Genomic DNA, 16,826 nt, shown 5'->3' on the forward strand with positions numbered 1-16,826 from the left:
GTGCTAATAATTAATTGCTGTCGAGGGGGAGACGAGGGGTGGGGGAAGAAGAGGGCTGGGCCGGGGGGAACGGCGCGCGGTATCCATGTGTCTGTCTCTCGCTACATTTCCTTCCCCTTCCCCTTCCCTCGCTACATTGTAGCTGCGCTCATTCCTGATACTCTGCGTAATGTCACCTCACCCCAGCCTCCCCCCTCCACCAAAACCATGCGTCAGATCCATCCGCCAGCACAAGCTCACAAAAAAATCGACAACCACCACCACAAAAAAAGAAAACCCTGTAAAGCTTCACCTCATCACTTACAGCGTTAACACGCGCGCCCGTGCTTTTATGCAAGATTTCTCATTTGCAATTGCGAGCGGGCGGCAGGGAGAGGGTGCTGAAGATTATGTTTTTTTTAAAAAAAGAAAAGGGTTGTGTGTTTGTTGTTAGGGGGTGTGAGGACTCTGTTTTTGGTGCGGAAGGAGCCGCTCTGGTGGCGGAGTCAGCTCCTCTCTCTCTATGTGGGTGAATGGAGGAGACTCTTCCTGGAGAGTAAACACTCACGCACAGACTAGCTGATTACATCGGATCCCTCGCCGTTTAACACTAAAAAATCACCCCAAAACATGCCTGCTGATACTAAACAAATCTATGAGTTGGAATCTGGTGAGTAAGCACATGAAACAGGAAGTATTATGTGGGTTATTTTTAAATTTACATCCACCATCAGGCATCTGATGACTGAACACTGTCTTATTATTTTAATAGAATTGTACTTCCTAATAGCCAGATTTTTGGCATCCGGACCCTGTCAGAAGGCGACTGAGGTGAGCAAATCTACATTTTGGGGTTTGATAATGTTTAGTGACTGATTTTCATGTACAATAAACGGCTTTTATGTGCTCTTTCAGGTCCTGATACGCGAAGTGGAGGAGAAGCAGGTAGGCTGCATTCAGCTCGCATTCTAACTCTGCAGAGGACTTTTACTTCTAATTTAAAACTGTATCGTCTTTTAATATTTTAAGAAAAGATGCTTGGCAGGGATTTTGGGAGAATTTTGGTGACTGTAACCAGGGTTTATTTTTTTCAGCTGCTGCCGAAACGAATAGACTGGAAGGGGAAGGAACATCCCAGGACCTACGAAAATTTGGTGAGAGATTCATATCACTGAGAAAACTTTTAGAGAGGAAAAATTGAATCTCCCGCAAAAATTTCACCAGGAAAACCGGATTAGCCCCCCAAAAACAATGATTTAGGGAGAAAAAAGAACAGTCAGTAGCAAATGGCAGGTGATTTGGAATTTGTTTTAAGTTTGGGGTAAAAATTATGATTATCAGAAAAAAATATGTAGTTTTAAGTATAGTGGAAATAAAGATACGTCATGATTATTGTGCAGGAGCAGGGCTGCCTGGGTGACGCGAGCGCTCAGTGTGGTGAGAGGGCAGCAGTGAGAAGAAGGGAGGCGCTAATACTCTCTCTCTCTCTCTCTCTACACTCCTAGCACTAATGCAGCTTGGCAACGCTGATTGGTCTGAAAGCTTCTCTAGTTCATTTACAGATCTGCACACAAACACACACACAAAAATCAAAAACAACATTAGATTTTACAGAAATGAGTGGGTAAGTTCTTTCACTTCTTTTGCAGCACTGAGTTTATTGAAGGCCAGAAAAAACGAGGAGGAAAGTCTCAGGGAATTTTTTAAATGTTGCATGATCATGTAGTTAAAATAACTTTAAAAAAATGATCTAGAGTTTTGGTTTATGAGGGAATTTTCTAGTTTAAAAAAAACCTAAGAAACAAACCAGATTAAGATCAGATGTACGGTATTGTTTAATACTTTTGGACGAGAAATAAGATGGATAATTTTGTGAATTCTACCTCGCAGTAAGAAAATAAGCATTGCTGCGGGCATGGATGGAGTTCAGTGATTTTAAGAATATGTTTACCATATTATTTCCAAGATGAATATAAATGGTTGATTTTTTTTTAAACTGCTTTGTCAGTGAAAACTTTCAGAATTCCCTTCCCATAAAATACTACAGCAGAAACTCAACTGTGCAAAGCTGTCTTTGGAAGTGATGGTGTAAGGATATTCTGAATAAAGTTCTTTTGTGGGTTCTTAATTACTATAAAATGGTAAGCAATACACCTGTTCAATTGGTGGAATGAGGGAGGAAGGAAAGAGCAGCAGGAACTACGGTACCTCTACCGTATATATACGGTATATATAAAATAAGAAACTGGTGGTAAACTTTTTGAGCTATATTGTCGTAAGAAGCCAATGGTTATACAGTTGTTTTGCGCACTAAATTTGAATACTCATAGGTCTTTTTTTCTTGGAACATATAAATAGTTGCATTAAGGCAGGCATTGAGGTTTCATTTTTTTTTGAAGATTTTTTGGGATATTGCTGATTTGGTCTATTTCATGAAGCAGCAAAACTTTTTGCATTTTCCAAGAAAGCAGTGCACTCATGTTTATGACTGTGATCTTTCCTTTGGCATTCAATACCCAGTTTCCCAAGTACATCCTGACTAATTTTAGAATATTTTTTAACAAAGAATATTTACAAAATTCAGCACAATTGTTTATGAAGATACTGGCCAATTAACATGAAAAATACTGCATAAATTGGGCACCATACTTATTTACAGCCTTAGAAATAAACAAAAATGTATGTTGAAAATATAAAATATATGTAGTGTGTGACCTCAACTACATGAGGCTTGGATATATATGCTACTGGAAGCAGCCTATTTACTCAGAATATCTAAATATTCTTGTTAAAGTTTTCTTAATCCGCTGGAGGTGCTTTTTGTGAATGTACATTACATCACTATCTTTTCCCCATTGATAATGTTGGATTGCAAGTGATTGAAACCTTTAAGAAAGTTAATTTTGACTGGAAGTAGGAGAAGCGTATGGAAAACAACTGGTGTTGTGTGATTACATATGAGTAATAGAGTGCTAGGCACAATATGCCTCACTTTTACTAAGAGCCTCCTCCTCCACCCCACAAAAAAATGGTAACGTGCCACCAATCAAAAATATTTGGCAAAATGCACAATAGTTTACTAAACTTTGTGTGTGCACCAGTTGTCTTCTTACAGGTATATCGTATGCATGTTTCTGATTGATCTAAATCTGAGAACACCACATAAAGCTGTTTGATCATTGGTGATGATTTAGGAATTATCCCTTTTTAGAACTATAATATTTTTCAGCCACAAACAAAAGTAATGAGTACAATGTTCCAAACTTATGACACAATACTGCAATAATGTGTGCATTTTTCCAATTCTGCTTTGTTATAATTCAGAAAATAATGTTTTCAGGTGCACATATTCTGTGTATTTTGCACAGATCACGGTTACTGGAGGGACATTAATGCTATATCTGTTTATTGCAGTGAAATATTAAATCATTTTAACAGTTGTGTGTAGATAATTTGCTGGAAGCTAAATATTTAAGTCTTTTGGTTTTAGAAAGTAGTTTTCATTAAATTCCTAAAGTTATTTAATCCTTAGTAACATGTTGTATTGGACAATGTTACAAAATATTGGAGAAATTAAATTGCTGTCAAAGCATTATTAGCATTTTAGGTGACTGTCTAACCAAAGAAGGGAAGACCAGCTATCAGATCCATACGACTGCTACTTGTGAGTGGCCATAGGTTCCAATGAAATTTGATGTGGCCCAATTTTAATTTGCACCCTGTCACAGTTTACATATTCTGTTAATTTTACAAGATTTCAAATGCTAAGAAATGTCAGGAATTATTTCTAAAATGTTGCTTCATCACTGCATTGATTATTGCAATGCCTTTTTAAGGAACTTTATTGAGAGTTTCCAAATAGGGATTTTTCTTAATCTCGTGGGAAAGTACTAAAGTATTCCCCATGCCCAATGTAAATATAAAATTCATTAAACTTCCAGAAGTTTTTAGTGGGATTAAAACAAATGACATGGATGAACAACCTATTGCTAATCTAATTTTAAAACATCCCATAAGTATGCAGTCCTACAGACAACTAAAAATCATTAAAATATTACATTTTTGCTTATATTATAATAAAATTTTAATTTCATACAAAAAAATATGAAAAATTATATTATAATATGCATTTTAAAATTGACAAGAGTGCTTTAAAAAAAAATCATCATTTAACTGCTTCCCCCTACATCTATTTTACTTAATTGATCTGGAGGACAGGACAGTCCAGTTTCTGAATATTTTCATGGATGCTAACAATAACATTTCCGACTGAACCACCAGCAAGTGACTTTGAAATGTGACAGAAAAGATTTATCTCTGGCAGTTTTTTCATCTATTTCTGAAGTGATATTATGGTATTCTGTCCAAATTCTGAGTGAAGAAATATTATCTGATATCAGTTTTAAATTTGCCTTTTACTAGTTTGAACCTGTGACCTCTTCCCACTCTTTAAAGTAATTTCCTGGATTTACCTTTTCCATATTGTAAACTTGTATACCACTGTACAATTACCTCCATTACACCTCCTTCCAAGGCTTGAAAAAAAAAACAAAGCTTCTACAGTGATTCCTCCCAACTCAAACTTTTGATACTAACAATCAATGTATAAGATTATGAGGGGGCTTGACAAGGTGGATGCAGAGAGGATGTTCCACTGATGGGGGAGACTAGAACTAGAGGGTATGATCTTAGAATAAGGGGCCGCCCATTTAAAACAGAGCTGAGAAATTTCTTTGAGAGTTGTAAATCTATACAATTCGCTGGCTCAGAGAGCTGTGGAAGCTGGGACATTGAATAAATTTAAGACAGAAATAGACAATTTCTTAAACCATAAGGGGTTATGGGGAGCAGGCGGGGAAGCGGAGCTGAGTCCATGATCAGATCAGCCAAGATCTTATTGAATGACGGAGCAGGCTCTAGGGGCCGTATGGCCTACTCCTGTTCATATTTCTTATGTTCGTGAACATGTGTGAGAGAGGAAAAATTCCCTTCTACCATCCCCGGCCAGAAGTACCGTTGTGAATGTTTTTCAAGGGTGAAACAAACACGTGTCCTTAGTGTTCTATTGCGACTCAGTGCTACAATCTGAGCTCAATAATCGGTATGTGAACATGACATAAGGAGAGTTGTCCTCTTTATGCTGACGGCACACGGCTGTCTGAATTTCATTTATGTGTGCAATTCTCATGTCCTTTAAATTTAAAACATGACCGGGGCATAGTCCTAATTTTTTTTATTGAAGTCTACCTCTAGTTAATCCAGCATGCTGCTAAATCTGCACAAGATTGAATCTTACCAGTGTAGCACATACATTTCGCTTGCTTTTGATTGTCAAATAGAAGTGTGTTTTCAACCAATTTTGAACCAATACAACCTCTGACCTCCAGCATAAATTAAGCATTGGTTGAGAGTTTACTGCTGCAGATGGGCTATGATGTTTGGGGGATTTCTTCTCTTGCAAATAATTCTTATAAAATATAGGAGGATCACATTTTGAGAATTAATTGATTGGGCATCTAGACGATGAAAATTAAATGTTGAAATACATTTTTTCAATGATCACAAATTGGAACTACATTTTAACTTTCTAAAGTGATGAATCTATACGCAGCATGTGTTGTCCCTAGTAGAGGTCTAATATTTATAGCATGAGTGAACAGACTGTAACTAACGAAGGCTGGTTAAATGTGGTAAAATCATTGGTAGTAGTTGCTTGTCCTCAATTTCATTTCTTGCTTGAAAAATATGTAAATGGAATTTTTATTTTTAAAATGACACATTTATAATAGATTTAGAAATGCAGTATTTAAGAAGAAAATCATAAGTAATTTATTGGAGACTTTAGTTGATTAGTATGTTTCTAGCAGGATGCCTGAGATGTGCTGATACAGCTAAGTTACATAACCATTTTGCCTTGGGCTAAGTAGAGAATATGAAACGATGCATCACAAAAATCATAAAAGGGAATGATTTTTTTTTCTTGTGGCACATTAAGGTGCTTTTTTAATAAAGGTTCTCAATATACTTAGTAATCTGCACAGCACATGTATGGACTCAAATGATGCAGAGTAAGCACATTTTAGAATCATAGAAATTTCAACGCAGAACAGGACTATTTGCGCTAGTGTCAGTGTGAACGCTACATTTGGTTTGATCTACTTAAATCCGCCTAATCGTTAATATTTGTCCTCTTCAAGTGTTTATCCAATCCAGTCCCCTTGTTAAATACAGTGATTGACTTGGCTTCAGTAGCCACTTCTGGTGATGTATATTCCATATTATAATAACCCTTTATGTAAAAAATAATACTATTTATCTTCTCTTTTATGCTATCAATACAAAGTCCTAAGTTATGTCTCCTGGTTAATAACAAATGGAAATAATTTTTCACTCTTCATCTTCTCAAACTTAAAAAAAAACCAAAATATTGGCCAGTACACCGGGGATAACTCCCCTGATCTTCTTCAAAATAGTGCCATGGGATCTTTTATGTCCGCCTAAGAGAGCAGCCGGGACCTCAGTTTAACGTCCCATCTGAAAGACACCATCTCCGCAGTGCAGCACTCAGTACTGCACTGGAGTGTCCGCCTAAATTTTTGTGCTCCAGTCTTTGAGACTTGAACCCACAACCTTCTGACTCAGGCGAGTGTGCTACCCACTGAGCTACAGCTGATGCTAACAAAAACAGATTATCTGGTTAATTGCTGTTTGTGGGAGCTTGCTGTGCACAAATTGGCTGCCGCATTTCCTACATTACAACAGCGACTACACTCCAAAAGTACTTCATTGACTGTAAAGCGCTTTGAGATGTCTGGTGGACATGAAAGACGCTATATGAATGTAAGTCTTTTTTTCTTTTAACTACATCTTCTCATTCTTACTAACATCCTAGCAAGTCTGTGCTCTAAGGAGAGTCAAGTGGGTGAAAACATTATTGAACATTTTATAGTTGTTTTGTATTATTTGTTGTATCAGTCGTGCTAGAAAAAAATTTAATTATCCCAGGCGGAGAAACAACTGTTTCAAATGTTCAAATTTTAGGGCAGTGCAGACCTTTTCTCTTAAATTAATTTAGTGAACATCTTATTCACATGTCAGATATTTACACAATGTTAGCACAACAAAATAATCTACTTTTTGAATACATCTGTTTTCTGAAATGAAACTCTCATACTGATACTACTATTTTCCCCATAAATTAGGACGTCTTTCCCTCCTTGATTTTGTTGGCTTTTGCTAGGATGCAGTTCCATGGGTGTTGGCCCCCATCTGACACAAGCGACCATTGTTTGTTTTGCCTTCCTTAGTCCAGGAGCACTGCCGCCAGTTATAGAGTCACTATTGCCGCCCTAGACAAGATCTGCTAACTCGGGATAGACTCAGGAATTTAAATAGGGACATTCATGTCTGAGTGTCAAAGCAGTTGATTCCTTTTATCCATTAGGTTGTTGAGTGGAGGCTGGGTGGAAGTGGTGATGAGGGGCAGCTCTGTAAATTTGAAGTTGATATCGCTGAATTTACCACCCGGTCCCGCTCCTGATCTGCCTGCTACCAGTTTTGACCCGACTCTTTCAGGTTGGAAACTACTTGCAATATGAAAATTGGGATCCTACTCTGATGCAAGTTTTAGATCCAGCCGGGCCGATTGTGTGCCATACACACTCTGCCCATTGGTACTAGGCACAGACTGGTCTAACCAGCAGTCCTGGCTGTTCAGAAAATGTTGCAAAATACCTGAGGCACTGATTTTTTTTTTGTAGGGTTAGAAGAAGCATATATGGCGGTCCCTTTAAGTCTGAACTTCTGGCTTGGCTCCACAGGGGAGTGCCAAATTTCCCACCCCTTCCCCAATTGGCATGTTGCTTGCGAGTGATGGTTCAGCGCTTGCAGATTGCTGATGTAATGCAGATGCGGCCCGGCCATCAAAATGTCTTGGGCCTCTCGCCGAGGACATTGGGCAGTCGGTGCAATCTTGCCGCCCAGCTAATGTCCACTCAAAATTGGCCCAATTCAGTTGAATAAAGCAAAGAAAATAATTTGCAGAGCATTTTCTGTGGCTGTTTATCAGTGTTACCCTTAATTGCAATATTGGGGAATTTGATCAATCTTATTTTAAGAAAAGCTTTAATTATAATTTTTGTCACTGTAAAGAAAATTATATTTGTTTCAAACTAGGGAGAAAAGAGCACACCATTTATTGTAGATATCCTCAACAACAATGAATGAGTGTGCTGAATCATCCAAGCAAAAACGAGAAAGATTTTGTAGTCCATCATCATCATAGGCAGTCCCTCAGAATCAAGGAAGACTTGCTTCCACTCCTGAAGTGAGTTCTTTGGTGATTGAACAGTCCCAATACGAGAGCCACAGACATTGTCACAGTAGGACAGCTAGTCATTGAGGGAAGGGGTGGGTGGGACTGGTTTGCCGCACGCTCTTTGCGCTGGCTGCGCTTGATTTCTGCATGCTCTCGGCATTGATACTCGAGGTGCTCAGGTCCTCCCGGATGCACTTCCTCCACTCAGGGCGGTCTTTGGCCAGGGACTCCCCGGTGTCAGTGGGGATGTTGCACTTTATCATGGAGGCTTTGAGGGTGTCCTTGTAACTTTTCCGCTGCCCACCTTTGGCTCGTTTGCTGTGAAGGAGCTCCGAGTAGAGCACTTGCTTTGGGAGTCTCTTGTCTGGCATGCGAACTATGTGGCCTGCCCAGCGGAACTGATCGAGTGTGGTCAATGCTTCAATGCTGGGGATGTTAGCCTGAACGAGGACGCTGATGTTGGTGTGCCTGTCCTCCCAGCGACTTGGTGTCTACTGTAAATGGTCCATGTCTCTGAGCCATACTGGAGGGTGGGTATTACTACAGCCCTGTAGACCATGAGCTTGGTGACAGTTTTGAGGGCCTGGTCTTCAAACACTCGTTTCCTCAGGCGGCCGAAGGCTGCACTGGCGCACTGGAGGCAGTGTTGGATCTCATCGTTGATGCCTGCTCTTGTTGATAGGAGGCTCCTGAGATATGGGAAGTGGTCCACGGTGTCCAAGGCTGCACCGTGGATCTTGATTGGGGGGACAGAGCTCTGCGGCAAGGATAGGCTGGAGGCTCCAAAGGCGTGGAGGGAAGGGTAAATTAAAAATTTGGGGTATTTTGGATAGTCTGATGATGTATGATTTTCCTTGTATGCCTACTTCCACTTTTGTGATCTATTTGTATATAATCTAATAATAAAATAAATTTATGTTATGCAAGTATGACTAAATAGGCATTATATGATTCTAGACAACATTTCATGGATGGAAGTGTGGAGTAATAGACTTAAGTTCAGTTTCAAAGTCTATTTTTCTCTTCCAAACTCTTGATCTTCTATCTTCTCTCTTCTATCCACTCTGGGTTTCATTTCTTTATTTCTTTATCTCTTTCTGTATCTCTCTTTGCTAATCCTTTCTCCTACTCCTCTCCAAGAATTCTTTGTCCTGACCCTCAGTCCTCTGTTTCTGGTTCCTAAACCCACTCCTACTCCACATGTCTACTACCCCTCCTCCTCCACACACTTCCCCTTCTCCTCCTCCACATGCCTCCTTCTCTCCTCCACACACCTCGCCTTCTACTCCACACTGCTTCCCTCCTCCTTCACACGCCTTGCTTGCTCCTCCTTCACCTTCCCCCATCTCCTTCCCATTGCCTCCTCCTCCCATCTCCACCGACCTCTCCGCCATCTCCTCCACCGCCCCTCCCGTTCTTCTCCTCCACATGCTCCATCCTGCTGAGCTTTGGGGGTGGGGTTGGTTGGGGGCAGCCTAAATTTACTTTCCTGGATCAACATTCAACATATATAGTGAATCACCTTGTGTGACACGGGCATTCTTTTCATATTAAATAGTATGCTGTGTGTTGAAGAAAACCACTTCAGGAATACTTTAAAGGAATGTGATGCATTTGATTAAATCTTTTAAAATTGATAATATGCTAATTGTTGCAGCAATTGAAGTAGTTTAATCCAGTGTTCTGCATTTTATACGGCTATTAGCAGCTATTTTATAGCTGAGCCTGCATTCATACTACTCGAGTTTTACTTTGTTGAATTCCCCATTGCTTGTCAATGGGCAGTGTCAAAAGACCCTGCTTTGCATATTTAAATGTAAGCCCAGGTGATCCTTTGGATTTCAGCACCTACGTCTTAGCTGAAATTAATCCAATAAAGTAATTTCAGTTGATGCTTCTGGAATTTTATACAATAAAATTCTTTAATATAATTAATCTTTCCCTTAAGTCATCCTTCCTGTTGTGTCACATATATTCTATGCAGAGCAGCAATGGAGCTGAGTTTTATTATTGTTAAAATCTTTTGGTGCTCAAATTTTTTGGAGCTATATCATGTGATCTTAATGACAATGCTCCAGTCTTTATTTAGAGGATTGATGATAATGGTGATAGCTGCTTTCTCAACGCTGCTGGCCCCCTGTTTAACCGGATTTACAATACAATCTGATGTGTAAGGCACAGGTCTATGCTTGGCTTTTGCCTTTAAATATAGGGGAGCAGGTATTGAAATGTATTATAGTAATATTACACTGTTATGTATATATGACTCAGCAGATTTGTAAAATGAAGGTCGGCAGTCTTGCTTTTTTTACTGTGAAATATTGTTGAAAAGGAAATGGGTATTGAAGAGTAAACAACCTTTTTGTATTGTGTGTGAACCTAGGTATTTAATAGTTTCTCATGCTTAGTTTCTGATAGCAAAATTTTTTTTCTGTGTATTACAAAGGTGAAAACTCACAGACATGTAGCTCCAGATCATCTCCTTCAGATATGTCAGCGACTTGGACCCCTCCTAGAGAAAGAGACCCCACAGAGTGTCCCAGGAGTGCATTCGTTACTGGGAGCTGGAAGACAGTCTTTGCTTCGAACAAATAAAAGTACGAGCAGCTCAGTGGTAAAACAATATCATTTATCTTCCTCGTTTCAAAGCAAACTCATTATGATGATTCTGGATTTTTTTTTAATTAAAAAAACGCAGGTTGTAAGCATGTGGTATGGAAAGGATCGGCTCTTGCAGCATTGCATCGAGGAAGGCCCCCTGAGCCACCAACTAATTATGGCAGCCCTCCTAATATAGGTATGTTTATGTTGGATTCTGTTTCATTTTGGTAATGGTCAGAATGCAACTTATCTTACCAATTCAATGTATTTTACAGTTTTTATGTGGATTAGTGTAAGGGATGGTAATACTGGTATAATGGCATAGTTTATCATTTTTTGCATCATCTAGTATTGGATCATGAGGTGCAGAGTAAAGTTCCCAATATTTTGCTTCAATAATGATTGTGGAATGATGTACCTGACTGAGGAAGAACACCACTGTTGTCTCAGTGTGAATGTCCCTGTTAACTACAATACACAGCCTCATTATTGAGTGAGGTGCCAATTTGGTATCATCCCATGCTGAATTATAAGCAGCTTTGTGCCGTCAACCAGTGCCCAGTAGAAATTGGGTTAAGATTGTCCACATTGTATCATGGAAATCAGAACCTTGAAATTACAGCCCTACAGGCGCCTCTGCACTTTTGATGTAATGAACACTGCATAAGAATGGACAAAGCAATCGGTGATGAGATTTGGAAGACCTCTAAATGCAAAGAGTAATGGGAATGAATTGTCATAGCATGAAAGCATGCATAAAAATGGAATATAACACTAACTGATATGTGGTTAATTTCTGGAGATGATCAAGAAATTGGTATAGTTGTTCTTTGGAATTATGCCAGTTGAATGTTGATTAGTGGAGTAAAGGGAGAAGCAGCCTTTAGTTAATCCTGAACAAGTTAAATAGTACGGTTGTATTAAATACGTTCTGTGGGGGAAAAAAAAACAAAGGTGGGAAAATGATTATTGATAACTGTTAATGATCAGTACAGCTGAGCAATAAAGTGATCTGGTCAGGAAGTTGAGGGATCAAGCCCCACTCCAGCATAGTCTGAGGATAGTATCTAGTCTTTTTTTCAATGCAATAACGAACACAGCATCGTCAGCGATGCAGTCCTTCAGGTGTGGCATTAAACTGAACTCCTCTTTGCCTGTTCCAGCAGTAAATGTCCCATGACACTGCAGAGAAGAGCAGATGTTTCCCCAGTGTCCTTGTGAACAGTTTTCACCCAACCAAAGCCACTAAAACAGATCAACTGGTTATTTATCTCATTGCTGTTTATAGTATCTTGTGCACATTATGACTGCGGCATTTCCCTGTGTAAATCATTGTTCTTCAAAGTATCTGTGTAGCACTTCTGGAATGTTTCTGAGCTATGTAATATGTATTTTTTTCTAGAATCATTTGAGGTTCCTTGAATGGTACAGTTATGATCATGGGTAACTTTAATTTTCTACAATTTGGATAAGGTGGGGCCGAAGTAAATCTGAGCTTTATGACATTTCTGAAAAGATATTGGCCTAGAAATTTGGTTGTGTAGTGCCAGTTGTTTGGGCGCTACGGGTGCCGAATTGGGTCCAAAATGGTGTCCAAGCATGGCGTGTGGTTCTGGTGCAGGTCACGCCGGTGGTAGAGCGGCTGTTATGAGCGCGCGGTGGAAGTATGGTAAGTTAGCAGATTGTGACGTCAAGCTTCGATACCAGCACTGCCATTTTCAATGTCGTCGCTGGAACTAACGCTCTGTATTAACCTCGCACAGCTGAACATTCATTCAGCAACAGGAAGGACCTCCTATCAGCAATATTTAAAGGGATTATCAACAACTTTCAAGTAACTTGCTTTTTTATTTCTATTGGCTCTGTGTACATTTGTGGAATTGTTTGGCGCTTTCTCGAGTTATTTAAACGTGGTGAAGTGACAGGGAGTGGTGCTGCAAGTGGAGAAGGCCTTCTGAATTCAAGGTTTCTGGTCAAACCACTTGTTCCCAGTGATGGGTGCGCTAATTGTTAGACCCTAGCATGCAGCATGACCGGGAGATGGAGCAGAGGCAGCAAAAAAGAGGACAAGCTGCTCGTGGAAGGAGGGGGGAGGAGGAGGAGGAGGAGGAGGAGGAGGAGCAAGAGGGGAAGAATAGCTTTCAGCACCTAGGGTCTTCCGAGAGCAATTTTCTTACCCTCAACCTGAACGAGGATCAGTGTCTGAGGTGTCTGCGATTTACGAAGGAGGCGCTCACAGAACTCTGCCACCTCTTGCAACCAGAACTACAGCATTACTCCAGGCCAAGGAAAGCGCTGCCAGTGGCAGTGAAGGTGACCGTGGCACTGAATTTCTTCACGTCGTGGTCTTTCCAGGCTGGAGCAGGTGACATTTGTAACCTCTCCCAGTTCGCCGTCCACTGCTGCATAAGAGAGGTGACAGAAGCTCTTTATGCCAGGAGAGGGGACTCTTCTCACTGACTAGAGAGAAGCACATGAAGTGTTCAGGTGGCTTTGCCAGGATAGCGATCTCCCCCATGGTGCAGGGCGCCATCGACTGCACGCACATGGCTTTGCCGGCACTGTATATGAATGCTAAGTTGTACCGCAACAGCAAAGGTTACCATTCGCTGAATGTGCAGTTGGTATGTGACCATGCTCAGCATCATCATCATAGGCCATCCCTCGAACGAGGACGACTTGCTTCCATCACTGATGGGAAGAGATTCACTCAGTTATCCAAGCTGCTGAAACACCAGTGAGTCCACAGTGGGGAGAGGCCATTCACCTGCTCGGAGTGTGGGAAGGGATTCAGTGTGTCATCCGACCTGCTGACACATCAGCGAGTTCACACTGGGGAGAGACCGTTCACGTGCTCGGAGTGTGGGAAGGGATTCACTCAGTCATCCAACCTGCTGAGACACCAGCGAGTTTACAAGTAACTGCAGGGTTTGGATTCTGCTGTTGTTGCTGCTGTTATTCACATCCTAATGAACGGGGTGTTCATTCTATTAGTTGGCATTTGTTTCTGCTGATAACCCTTCAACTAGGCTGGAGTTTAATATTTTGATATTTCAAATAACAGTGTTGATATTTGATGTCTCCAAGATAAGAGGAGACTAATTGATGTCCTGTTTCTGACTGCTCCATTTTTGATTGGGTTGGAGGAGCAGTGAGAGATTGGGGCCCAGGAGAGGCGAGGGTTCAGGGCCCAGAAGAGGCGAGGGCCCAGGGGCAGCACGAGCCTGCCCACACTGCAATCTGTGGATAGTAGGAGCATGTGTGCGCACTAGGTCCGTTTAGCAGAGCTTGGTCTCCAGTCGCCTTGGTTAACCCTTGCCACTGGATCAAGAACTAGCTCTGTCAAGCCCGTGTGGTGGCTGGTGTGCAACGGCCTCCCCACATTAAAAGGATCCATGCACAGGCATCTTCCACCCTTCAGAATGTAGTTCGGGACCTAGATTGTCAGGTCCCTTATTGAAACACCTGTGAACTCATCTATTTTTGGTGTGGAAGCAGGTCATCCTCGATACGAGGGACTGCCTAATACTTCAATGAAAGACCCGATGTTTCAGTTCTGAACTCCAATTGAAGGGGTGGAAAATGCTTGTGCGTGGATTTTTTTAACGTGTGATGACTGTTGCATATCAGCCAGCACATGGGCTTGCCAGACCTATGCCTTTATCCAGTGGCAAGGGTGAACCAGGACGACTGGAGACCTGCTCTGCTGCACGGACCTAGTGCGCACACATATCGCAGTGTGGGCTGGCCCGTGCTGCCCCAGGGCCCTCGGTTCTTCTGGGCCCCGTACCCTCATCTGTTGCACCTCCGCCACAATCTCTCACCGCTCCTCCGTCACGTACCAGTGCAGCAATACCAAAGCACTTCAAGAGGATGTGGACATCAAAATTAGGAAAGCTTAAATTTTTAAAATTAACTATATTCTGGGCAGATTCTCGATTTAGAATATGGAAAGCAGAACTTTACTACAGGTATTTAAGAAAAACTCTGGAGACATACTGGAGATATATAGATCAGTCAAGTTTAATACAAACAGGAAAAACATAGAAAATATTTTGAGAGATCTAGAGTGACATGGTTTGAGAGGTCACACATGGAAATGTACAAGTGAACGTGGATTTAAAAACAAAACATTTTAGGAGCAGGAAAAGGATATATATGGCCTTTAGATTGAGCTCAAATCCATCTTCTCGCCTTGTCCCTCTTATTCAGAAATGTGTCTGTCTGTTCGATTCACTTATATATGTGCTTTATTGGTTATGCATGGTTGCTTTATTAGTTGTGTATCATCTCTGCGTTTTGAATCCATGTAAAGCAACACCACGCATACCAATAGCATTCATTACAATTATTCTGTGCTCCACGCATAATAGCAGTCCCTCCCTTTTTCTCCCCTGGTGTCTCATTCTTGAAATTGGTCCAAAATGTTATTTTTAAATGACCAATATATGTGATTGCCTCATGCCTGGAACTAGAAGTTTTTCTCACAATTTAACCATATCATGATGGTGAATGCCCGGTATCCTGGCAGCAGCCACAATGCTTTTATTCTGCGCCAGTCGGCTGTTCCCTCCGTCTTCGATGCACCACAACAAACCAGAGGGTGGCTACTGGGCGATTAGGGCAATCTTTTGACCACTTGGCTCATGAGTCCGCAACCACACGTACAACGAGAGCCATGCTGCCACAGGAAACATCAAAGAGCAGTCCATTGGCGTCCTTAAACAATGCTTCCCCTGCGTGGACTGCTCTGGAGGAGCCCTACAGTATTCTTCAGAGCATGTGTCTTGATTCGTTGTGGTCTTCTGTATCTTCCACAACCTGGCCACCATGAGGGCACCGTCCTTGCCACCAGGGATACACCAGCTCAGGAGGAGGAAGTGGCTACAAAAGGAAGGAAGCAACCCAGACAGCCCCTTTGTGGCCGGGATATCCGGAATCATCTGCCTTTTGTACGATTGAACGCAACCCCAATTCCCTGTTCAACATTAGTCCCATGCCTACCTTCCCTCTGTTACTGAACATCACTGCGTCCTCTTGGCCACAACGCTAAAATAAAAGTCACCACAAAGCAAACTTTCCAATTTAACTTTATCAATATATCCTTCCAATATTACATCAAAAATCCAATTAATCACCCTTGTGCATTCAATTAGTGACTGTCTCTTGTGTGCCTTTGCCTATTTTAGTGCTCCTACGCAGTGCTACCCCAGTGGCTGCAGCATGGCTGGTGGAAAGCTGCTGACTTTCAGATGGCCTTGCAAGATGACCTTGAGGAGCTCGAGACTAGAAGGCCAGGCATTGGACTGCATCACCTCGACGTGGGTGGCAGCAGTCTGGGCTGGTAAGGGCACTGACGGAGTGGTAGTGTGGGAGTATGAATTCTGTCATCCTGAGAGAGGACAGCAGGCTGCCACTCCCACACAGTTTTGGGCACCTGGAGCTATTGCACATGCGCGCCCACTGTAGCGTGCATGTGCAGAGGTCCCGGCACTGTTTTCAGCGCAGGGACCTGGCTCCGCCCCCTACAGCTCCTGCTGCGCTGCGCCGAGCTGCAAACGACCTGCAGGGAGCTGGAGAATCTGGAAGGTTTTTTTAGGCGCACTTTGTGGCGCGAAAAACGGGCGTCCAGATCGGGACTGCGCCGTTCTAGGCGCGGCTCCAAACTTGGGCCTGTGTTTCTTCTTCTTGACTCATCTCCCTCTTGTTGTGCAACCAACTGGTTGGGTATACTGGATTTCTTGGGTGTTTGAAATGAGAAGGCACAAGGGTAGGGTTGAGGGGAGGGGGGAAAGCAAGAGGGAAGTGCTTACACCATGTGCAGATTGTGGGATGAGGGGGAAGTTGGATGTGAGAAGGACGATAACTTATGAGGATACTGGCATCTTGTATTCCTTCAGCCTGCCTTTTCTTGCAAGAGAAAGGGAAA

At 41.8% G+C, this 16,826-nt stretch overlaps 1 protein-coding gene across 2 annotated transcripts in view; it reads left to right on the plus strand.

Moving 5' to 3' along the window:
• Positions 1-488: 488 nt before the first annotated feature.
• phip (pleckstrin homology domain interacting protein) overlaps positions 489-16,826 on the plus strand; it is a 249,777-nt gene continuing 233,439 nt past the window's right edge. Inside the window, exons 1-6 of one of the 2 annotated variants that reach the window (XM_070885586.1) lie at positions 489-649; positions 752-810; positions 895-924; positions 1,074-1,133; positions 10,743-10,893; positions 10,995-11,093. In XM_070885586.1, the coding sequence (XP_070741687.1) occupies positions 610-649; positions 752-810; positions 895-924; positions 1,074-1,133; positions 10,743-10,893; positions 10,995-11,093 (439 nt within the window). In that variant the 5' untranslated portion in view covers positions 489-609. The remainder of the gene's footprint in view (positions 650-751; positions 811-894; positions 925-1,073; positions 1,134-10,742; positions 10,894-10,994; positions 11,094-16,826) is intronic. The other variant, XM_070885587.1, reaches the window with a different exon arrangement.

Source organism: Pristiophorus japonicus, chromosome 7 (genome assembly GCF_044704955.1).
Source record: "Pristiophorus japonicus isolate sPriJap1 chromosome 7, sPriJap1.hap1, whole genome shotgun sequence".
NCBI classification, from domain to species: Eukaryota; Metazoa; Chordata; class Chondrichthyes; family Pristiophoridae; genus Pristiophorus; species Pristiophorus japonicus.